Raw genomic sequence first — 10,523 nt, 5'->3', positions numbered from 1 at the left:
TTGATAACACCAAAATCCACTACAAGTCAAACTTAGAAAATTCTAAAACCTTCAAAATGCCAACTTTCAACAATAGGCGCCGAAATGCTCCCGGCCCACCCGAAACTCAATATGAACATACGCCCAAGTTTAAAATCATCATACGAACCTATTGGAACATTAAAATCCCGATTATGAGGTCGTTTACTAAAAGTGTTGACTAAAGTTGCACTTGGCCACCTTAGGCCACTATTATGGAACTAAGTGATCTGAATTCAACCCGAACCCTTCCAAAGCCAAACCAACCACTCTCGCAAGTCATAAAATAGTAAAAGCACATACGGAAAGTATTAATTAGGGAAACAGGGATCTATAAAGCAAAATGATCGATCGGGTCGTTACATTCTCCACCTCTTAAACAAACGTTCGTCCTCGAACGGGTTAAGAATCATACCCAGAGTGCTGAATAAGTGTGGATATTTGCTCTGCATGTCCTCATTGGCCTCCCAAGTAACCTCCTCGAATGGATGACCCCTCCACTGGACCTTCAACGCAAAAATCTTCTTAGACCTCAACTGGCGAACCTTCTTGTCAACAATGGCATTTGACTCCTCCTCGTAGCCCAAGCTCTCATCTAGCTGAATTGTGTCATAATCAAACACATGCGACTTGCCGGTATGGTACTTTCATAGCGTAGACACATGGAAAATCGGATAAACTCCCATAGAGTGGGAGGCAAATCAAGCTCGTAAGCAACCTCCCCAACTCATTTCAATACCTCAAATGGGCTAACAAACCTCGAACTCAGATTTTTCTTCTTTCCAAACCTCATGATACATTTCATCGGCGAGACTTTCAAGAGAACTTTCTCGCCCACCATAAATGATAAATCACACACTTTTTGATCTGTGCAATTCTTCTATCTAGACTGTGCTATGCGCAGTCGCTCCTGAATCAGCTTTACCTTATCCAAGGCATATTTTACCAAGTCAGTACTATATAATCTAGCCTCGTCGGGCTAAAACCAACCGATGGGGGGAACGACATCGCCGACCATATAAAGCCTCGAATGGAGCCATCTCGATGCTAGGCTGATAACTGTTATTATAAGAAAACTCGGCCAATGGTAAGAATTTATCCCACTACCCTCTGAAGTCAATAACACATGATCTGAGCATATCTTCCAGAATCTGAACTATCTGCTTCGACTGCCCGACGGTCTGCGGATGAAAAGCTGTGTGGAGCTCTACCCAGGTACCAACTCACTGTGTACTGCTCTCCAGAAGTGTGAAGTGAACTGAGGGCTTCTATCTGAAATGCTAGAAATAGGCACACCATGCAGCCGGATAATCACTTGAATATAAATCTTGGCCAACCACTCTGAAGAGTACGTAGTCACCACCAGAATAAAATGTGCAGACTTAGTCAGTCTATCGACAATGACACAAACAACATCGAACTTCCTCAACGTCCGCGGCAACCTAACTATGAAATCCATTGTGATGCGCTCCCACATCCACAATGGTATAACCATCTGTGAAGTAGGCCACTTGACCTCCGTTGCTCATACTTGACCTGCTGGCAATTTATACATCTTGCCACATACTTAACTATGTCCTTCTTCATCCGCCGCTACCAGTAATGCTGCCTCATGTCATAATACATTTTTGTAGCACCTGGATGAATAGAATACCACGAACTGTGCACCTCTTCTAGAATCGTCTCCCTCAGACCATCAACATTAGGAATACATAAGCGACCATAGAGTCGCAGAACACCATCATCACTGATAGCAACCTCCTTGGCGTCACCCCATAACATCGTCTCCCTAAGGACCAGCAAGTGCGAATCATTATATTGGCGAGCCTTGATCCGCTCGAATAAAGAAGACTGAGCCACAACACATGCAAGAACTCGGCTGGGCTCTGAAATATCCAACCTCACAAGTCTGTTAGCTAAGGACTGAATGTCCAATGCCAATGGCCTCTCCTATGCTGAAATGAATGCCAAACTACCCATACTCTCAGCCTTTCTTCTTAAGGCATCCGCAACCACATTTGCCTTACTCGGATAATAAAGGATAGTGATATCCTAATCTTTCAATAACGCAAGCCACCTACACTGCCTCAAATTAAGATCCCTCTGCTTAAAAAAATGTTGCAAACTGCGGTGATCGGTGCAAACTTCACAGGACACCCCATAAAGATAATGCCTCCAGATCTTGAGAGCATGAACTATCACAGCCAACACCAAATCATGTACGGGGTAATTCTTCTCGTGGGGCTTCAGCTGACATGAAGAGTATGCAATCACTCACCCCTCTTGCATCAATAGACAACCCAAGTCAACACGTAAAGTGCCGCAATACATATTATACACCCCTGATTCTGAGGGCAACACTAACACCGATGTTGTAGTCAAAGCGGTCTTGAGGTTCTAAAAGCTTGCCTCGCAATCATCAGACCATCTGAACGGAGCACCCTTCTAGTTCAATCTAGTTAAAAGTGCTACAATAGTCGAGAAGCCCTCCGCAAACTGACGATAATAACCTGCTAACCCCAAGAAACTCCTGATCTCGGTCGCCGTGGTAGGACGAGGCCAACTCTGAACTGCCTCGACCTTCTTGGGATCCACCTTAATACCCTCACTTGATACAACATACCCCAAGAAAGCCACAAAATATAATCATAACTCGCACTTGGAGAACTTAACATATAGCTTTTATTCTCACAAGGTCTGAAGCACTAACCTCAAATGTTGCTCGTGCTCCTCCATACTATGCGAGTAGATCAATATGTCATCAATGAATACCATAAAAAATGAGTCAAGATACGACCTAAACACCTGATTCATCAAATCCATAAATGTTGACGGGGTATTAGTCAAGCCGGAGGACGTCATTAAAAACTCACAGTGCCCATACCTAGTCCAAAAAACTGTCTTCGGAACATCCGAAGGATGAAACTTCAACTGATGATACCATGACCTCAAGTTGATATTAGAGAATACCTGGCACCCTGTAGCTAGTCAAACAAATCATCAATGTGCAACAACGGGTAATTATTCTTGATGATGACTTTGTTCAGTTGTCAGTAATCAATGCACATCGGCATATTCCAATCCTTTTTCTTCACAAATAACACTGGTGCGCCCCAAGGCGACACACTGGGTCTAATGAACCCCTTCTTAAGCAACTCTTAAAGCTGCTCCTTTAATTCCCTCAGCTCATTTGGAGCCATGCGATAAGGCAAAGTATAAATAGGTTGGGTTCCCGGCACCAAATCAATGCCGAAATCGATATCTCGATCCGGAGGCATACCTGGTAGATCAGCAGGAAATACATCAAAAAACTCCCGTACCACCGGTACTAAATCTAACGCGGGAGTCTCTGCAGTAGTATCTCAAACAAAGGCCAGATAGGCCAATTAACCCTTCTCGACCATATGTCGAGCCTTCAAGAAAGAAATAACCCAACTGGAAGTACCAATAGACGAACCTGTCCACTCTAATCTAGGCAACTCAGGCATTGCCAAGGTAACAGTCTTGGCATGGCAATCAAGAATGGCATTGTACGAAAACAACCAGACCATGCACAGGATAACCTCAAAATCAACCATATCAAGAAATAGAAGATCTTCTCTGGTCTCATAACCATAGAAAGTCACCATACAAGACTGGTAGACCCGATCCACAACAATCGAATCACTCACTCGCATGGACACATATACATGAACACTCAAGGACTCACGCAATACATCCAAATAAGAAGAAAACAAAGAATTAACATAGGAATAAGTAGACTCTGGATCAAATAGTACTGAGGCATCCCTATAGCAAACAGAAATAGTTACTGTGATCACTACATCGGAGGCAACTACCTTTGGCCTTGCTGGGAAAGCATATTATCTAGCCGGAGCGCCACCTGAATGGCCTATACCTCTATTACCCTTCGCCTCTGGACGGCCGGGTGGGCGGTGTGGTAGATGGTGCGGTAATCATGGGCCGATTGTCCTGCTACACGACCTTGCCCCGAAGTCTAGGTCAAAACCTCTTCACGTGGCCAAACTCCAATCACTCAAAACCACCACTCGAAGCAGTGGACTGCTGACCTGAAGTCTGACCCTGATGTCCTAAATACCCACTAGAGGAACCCTGAATAGCTGGCGGATGGTAAGTACTCTCTGGAATAGCACTGAAGTAGGGTCGTGCCGGAGCACTCCGAGTAGGCGGTGGTGTTGAAAGCATGGGCCTGCTAGACTCGCCCCTCATGAACTGACCTCTGCCCCCAGGTGGGGCGCCACTGAATCCACCAAGCTACCGGGGCCTCTTATCCCTCGGCACAAACTCTCTGTTGCAGTTATGGATACGTTCGATCCTCAAAGCTATATCCACAACCTGATGAAAGGGGGTTCCCATCTCTTCCTCACAGGCCATAGAAACCTAGATCTCAGGGTGAAGACTGACAATGAACCTCTGCACCCTCTCTGCGTCTGTGGGGAGTATAATAGCTGCATGGTGAGACAAGTTAATCTTGCCTCATAGTCGGTCACAGATATATGACCTTGACGGAGTCACTCAAACTGGCCCCATAGGTCCTATCTCTCTGAAGGTGGTATGTACTTATCTAAGAATAGATGAGTAAACGGGTCCCAAGTCAAGGGAGGTCAACCTGCTGGCCTGCTAAGGAGGTAAGCCTGCCACCATCTGCGGGCCTTGCCCTCAAGGTGAAAGGTGGTGAAGTCCACCCCGTTGGACTCCAATGTCCCTATGTTACATAGCATATCCTTGCACCGGTCAATGAAATCCTATAGGTCCTCTGACCGCTCACCCCAAAGTTAGGGGGATGAAGCCTAGTCCATCTGTCTAGCCACTTTTGTTGCTCAACGATCGCGATTGGTACGTGCTCTAGCATAGCCGCTGCCACTGGATGGACCCCGCCCGCAGATAGTGCACATGGAGTTTGATAAACGGTAGCAGCGTGCCTTGGAGCCTGAGCGGTAGGGGTTTGTGCTCCCCCTCCTGCCTAAGACGTGGCTGGGTCTACTGGAAATAAACCAACCTGCGTCATAGATTCCATGAACCACAAGATACGGCACATGACCTCCAAAAATCCCAGCACAGTCATGAAATCTGTCAGGGAACAGCAGGCGCCTCATCCTGCTCCTCAATAATAGGATCCTCCACTGGATCCACTGGTGGTGCAATGGGAGAAACTCTAGGATGCCCCTATCCTCTAATAGGAGCTAGAGCCCTCCCCCGCCTCTGCCTCGACCACTAACAACGGGGGCAACAGCTCCTCTAATGCTTGGTACATCTTTCGCGTGCGTTGTTATCATCTATGAGAGAACAATAGAAAGATACATAGCACAATATTAACTACACGATATGGGATGAAGAAAGAGAGGTTTCCTAACACCTTATAGACTCTCAAAGATAAGTACGAACGTCTCTGCATCGATCCGCAAGACTCTATAAGGTCTGCTCATGACTCGCGAGACATACGTGAATCTAGAGCTTTGATACCAAGCTGTCACGACCCAAAACCTATATTAGATCGTGATAGCGCCTAACGCCGCCATTAGGCAAGCCCACATATGAACCTCCAATTTAATTATCCCTTTTTAACTTTTAAAAATGAAAGTTTCCTTTAAAACACTTAAATAAGTAAGATCTCATGCAACCGTACATACTTCTTTCTCAAAAGATATCAAGTGTGAATAATACATAAACCACGATGATAATAATGATAAGTACAATAGTACATGAACGCTAGAAGCCCCTAAAAACCGGTGCCACAAGTGCATGAGCAATCTAGAGAATATAAAACACTAATGCAACTACTGTCCAAAGTAAAATAGACAGAAACAATAAACAAGATAGAGGGAGACTCCAGTGCTACAGATCGAAGCAAGGCAAGTAGCTCATCACTAAGTCTCCGTTGAAGTGCGTCTACGCGCCCGTGTGACCACTGGAATTACTTGTCTCAATACCTGCACATTCAGTGCAGAAGTGTAGCGTAAGTACGTAAAACAACGCGTACCCAGTAAGTATCTAGTCTAACCTTGAAGAAGTAGTGACGAGGCATCGACTTGACACTTACTAGTGGTCAAACAGTAATAAAAATACATAAAGTAAACATGGAGGATGTACAACAAGTAGTAATGAAACAGACAAAGCATTGATAATAAATCTCCAACATGGACCTATATCAATCACTAGAATGCCATAACCAGTCTCGAATGCTCTAATTCAACTGTTATCATAACCAATTCCAATCTCAAGTATTAAGCACGAGTTTGCCGAGGCAAACGGTCCAATCTCATAGGAAAGTGAAACTTTGTACTACCGAGGCAAACAAACCGATCCCAAAAGAGTAGTGATACACAGTACTACCGAGGCAAACGAACCGATACCATAAGAAAAGTATAACTTACTGCTGAGGCAAACGGCCCGATCCCTTAAGAGCAATTTACATCACTGCCGAGATGAACGGCCTGATCCCATAAGAGTAGATAAATTACCTCGCTCACGAAAATACATGCAAGTCGAGAAAACACGGATCTATAGCTCATCAAGTAATTCACAATTTTCCACAGTAAGAGGCTAAGTCAATATTTTATTCTAACTTCAATCATAGTCATAAATTAAGGAAATCAAGTACGCAGGATGAGTACAGGTAACAAAATTAAGGCATGATGTGAACTTTAGTCTACTCGGACATAACATAGATATAACTACATACGGACTCTCATCCCTTTGTCAGTATGTAGCTCCCCAAAACATGTAGCACACAAAAATCAATAAACCTAAGAGGATAAAATCCCTCTTACAAGGTTAGAAAAGAGACTTACCTCGCTTCTAAGTCCTTAATCTGGCTCTTTAACCTTACTAGAACTCCTCAAACGACGCTGAGCAACCCCAAACTAATCAAAAGTTGTATGAACTAATCAATATATGCTCAAAAGTTCAAAAATTAAATATTAAACTAATTTCCCAACCAAATTTGGAAAGTCCATAAAGTCACCCAGGGCCCACGTGCCCGGATTCCAAAATCTTTTGAAGATAAATATTACCCATGACCTCACGAACTCAAATATATAATTTATTCTTGATTCCATAATCAATTTCGCGGTCAAAACCCATTTTTACCCAACCCTATGTTTACAACCAAATCTCACAATTTTTACTAATTTCCAAATTAAATCTACCCATAATCCATGTATTTATTATCCAAAAAAGGGTAGAACGCACTTACCTTGTGATGATTGATGAAAATATTCTCAAGAGAGCTCTCAAAACTGGCCAACGCAAGTGAAAATGAAAGAAAATGAACCAAATCATGTATTAAAATCAAATCTACCCAGGCCCGCTCTTCTTCGCGATCGCAAAGGATAACTCTTCAAATCAACACAAGCAGCCCAGTTACCCTTCACATTCGCGACCTCGTAGTCGCGTTTGCGATGCTCACCTGACCCTGCCCTTCGCTTTCGCGTTCCACACCTCGCGTTCACGAAGGCCTTCTACCTCACATCCATCCCCCTCCTAGCCTTCTTTGTGTTTGTGATCAAGCATACGCATTCGCGGAGGAGGACAAGGTCCTTCTCCGCATTCGGGTGAGCCTCCTCATGTTTGCGAAGATAAATACAGGGGCCCATCATCAACCTTCTTCGTGATTGTGGGACTACCTTCACGATCGCGAAGCACACCAGCAATTTCACCCAAGTTCAAACATGCTCCGGGTGGTCCGAAACACACCGAGCCACCCGGGACCCTGTCCAAATGCACTAGAAAGTCCATAAACATATTGCAAACTTACTCAAAGCCTCAGAACACATAAAACAACACCGAAATCAAGAATCTCGCCTCAAAACCTCACTAATCAACTTCTAAGCTTCAAACTCTTTTCATCCAACTTCGAACGCATCGAAACATACTTAGACAACTCTGAATTATGCCAAATTTTATGCACAAGTCATAATCCTCCATACAAACCTATTTCAAGTTTTGGAACGTCAAACGGATATTGATAACACCAAAATCCACTTCAAGTCATACTTAGAAAATTCTAAAACCTTAAAAATTCCAACTTTCAATAATAGGCGCTGAAATGCTCCCGACCTACCCGAAACTCAATCCGAACATACTCCCAAGTCCAAAATTATCATATGAAGCTATTGGAGCCTTCAAATACCGATTCTGAGGTCATTTACTAAAAGTATTGACTCAATTCAAAGTTGGCCACCTTATGCCACTATTATGGAGCTAAGTGTTCCGAATTTAACCCGAACCCTTCCAAAGTTAAACCAACCATCCTCTCAAGTCATAAAATAGTAAAAGCACATAGGATAAGTTTTGAATAGGGAAACGGGGATCTGTAAAGTAAAACGACCGGTCGGGTCGTTACACTACCCTCGAATGAAAAAGGTTCGATCTTCATCATAATTGGAAAGGTCAACAAAAGTTTAACTAGGGCCCATGTGGTTGAAATCCAAAATTAAGACCAAATTCCAACTATCCATTCCCCCCGAGCCCAAATATGTGATTTGTTTTGAAATTCAATCTAAATTTAAGGTCTAAGTCTCAATTTTACAAAATTCCTGATTTCTATCAAAAATCCCAAATTCTACCCTATGAAATCTTAAATTTGATAGTGAAAATTCATAGAAAAGTAATGGAAATTAAATGAAAACAAGTTAAAGTTGCTAACCTATAAAGTTGAGAAGAAATTACTCTCTAAAAATTGCCTCTATGGAGTCTAGGTGTAAAAAATGGTGTAAAATGAGTTAAGTCATGAAATTCCAACATTTTGCACAGCTGCAAGTATCGCAATTGCAAACGCTTGTTTGCAATTGCAACGTCCGCAAATGTGAACCACTTATCGCAAATGCGACCAGTGCTTGAGCCTCCCAGATGTTGCAAATGCGACTGAACCTTCGCATTTGCGAAGGTCCAATCCTTCGCAAAAGAGAACAAAGCTTCGCATATGTGAAGTTGTCAAACCACTACCTAGTGTCGCAATACGACACAGTGATCACAATTGTGGTAACCCCCTAGTTTGCAAAAGAGACTAAGACTTCGCAAAAATGAAGTGTACTTGCCCCTGCCCATCATGCACATGCGAGCATTGTCTCGTAAATGCGAGGCTCACATATGCAAACAGAACCTCACAAATGCGAGATCTACAGTTCAGCAACACCAGCAAACACAACAACCATACAAATAGTCCACAACCTATTTGAAACTCACTCGAGCCCCTAGGGCTCCAATCCGAACATCCACATAAGTGTAATAATATTATACAAACTTGCTCGCAAGCTCAAACCATTAAAATAACATCTAAAATCAAGATTTGATCATCAAAACTCAAGATTTTCGAAGTTCCAACTCAAATTTCCAACTTTTTATATAAAGCGCTGAAACGGTATCGGGTCACCTGGGACCCTAACCAAATATGAATATAAGTCCAAAATCATCATACAAACCTACCGAAATGGTTAATACATCGATGCGAGGTCGTTTACCAAAAATATTGACCGTGGTCAACTCTAGCCATTTTCAAAGTCAAAAATCACATTTTCCTTAAAAATTCACATCTAAAGTTTTTGAAAGTCAACACGGAACATGCACACAAGTTATAAATCATCAAATAGAGCTATGGAAGGTATCAAAACATAAAATGGGGAGCTTGTAATCAAAACGACCTATCGGGTTGTTACATTCTCTACGTCTAAAAGAAACGTTCGTTCTCGAACAAACATAGAAATATACTTAGGCTGGTAAAGAGGTGCGAGTACCTACTCACCATGTCTGACTCGGACTACCAAGTAGCCTTCTCAATCGGGTGACGTCTCCAATGCACTTTCACAGAAGGAATATCTTTAAATCTCAACTTTCGAACCTATCAGTCTAGAATAGTCACCCGCGCTTCCTCATATGTGAACTTCTCATCAAGGTCCACCGTGTTGATGTCTAAAACATGTGACCTATCCTCATGGTACATCCGAAGTATGGAAATATGAAATACTGGATGTACCCCCTCTAAGCAAAGAGGGTATGCAAGTCTATAAGCAATATCTCCAACTCTCTCAAAAATCACAATGGGCCAATAACTGGGCTCAATTTTGCCTTCTTCTCAAACCGCATCACGCCCTTCATAGGAGAAACTCGGAGAAGAACCTTCTCACACTCCATGTAAGCCATATCCTGAACCTTCCTATTAGCATAACTCTTCTTCCTGGAACTGTGTTGTACGGAGCCACTCCTGAATCACTTTCACCTTCTCCAAAGCATCACGAACCAAGTTTGTGCCCAATAATCTAGCCTCACCGGGCTCAAACAATCCAACCAGAGAACGATATCTCCTCCCATATAAGGCCTCATACAGAGCCATCTGGATAATTGAATAATAGGTATTATTGTAGGAAAACTCTGCTAGAGGTAGAAACTGGTCCCATGACCCACGATATCAATAGAGCATGCCCTCAACAATTCCTTGAAAATCTGAATGGTGCATTCAGATTGTCTGTCCGTCTAATGGTGAAACG

At 43.0% G+C, this 10,523-nt stretch overlaps 1 protein-coding gene across 1 annotated transcript; it reads right to left on the bottom strand.

Moving 5' to 3' along the window:
• Positions 1 to 3,176: 3,176 nt before the first annotated feature.
• On the bottom strand, positions 3,177 to 10,179 carry LOC138899072 (uncharacterized). The gene is made up of 3 exons (XM_070185188.1): positions 10,076 to 10,179; positions 3,476 to 3,807; positions 3,177 to 3,367 (listed from the first exon to the last, which is right to left on the bottom strand). The coding sequence occupies exons 1-3, from the start codon at positions 10,177 to 10,179 to the stop codon at positions 3,177 to 3,179; spliced, it is 627 nt and encodes a 208-aa protein (XP_070041289.1).
• Between the last annotated feature and the right edge of the window lie 344 nt (positions 10,180 to 10,523).

This window comes from Nicotiana tomentosiformis, chromosome 9, assembly GCF_000390325.3.
Source record: "Nicotiana tomentosiformis chromosome 9, ASM39032v3, whole genome shotgun sequence".
In the NCBI taxonomy this organism is placed as follows: Eukaryota; Viridiplantae; Streptophyta; class Magnoliopsida; order Solanales; family Solanaceae; genus Nicotiana; species Nicotiana tomentosiformis.
Note: the sequence above shows the minus strand (reverse complement) of the source record. Positions and strands in the feature narration are given on the sequence as shown.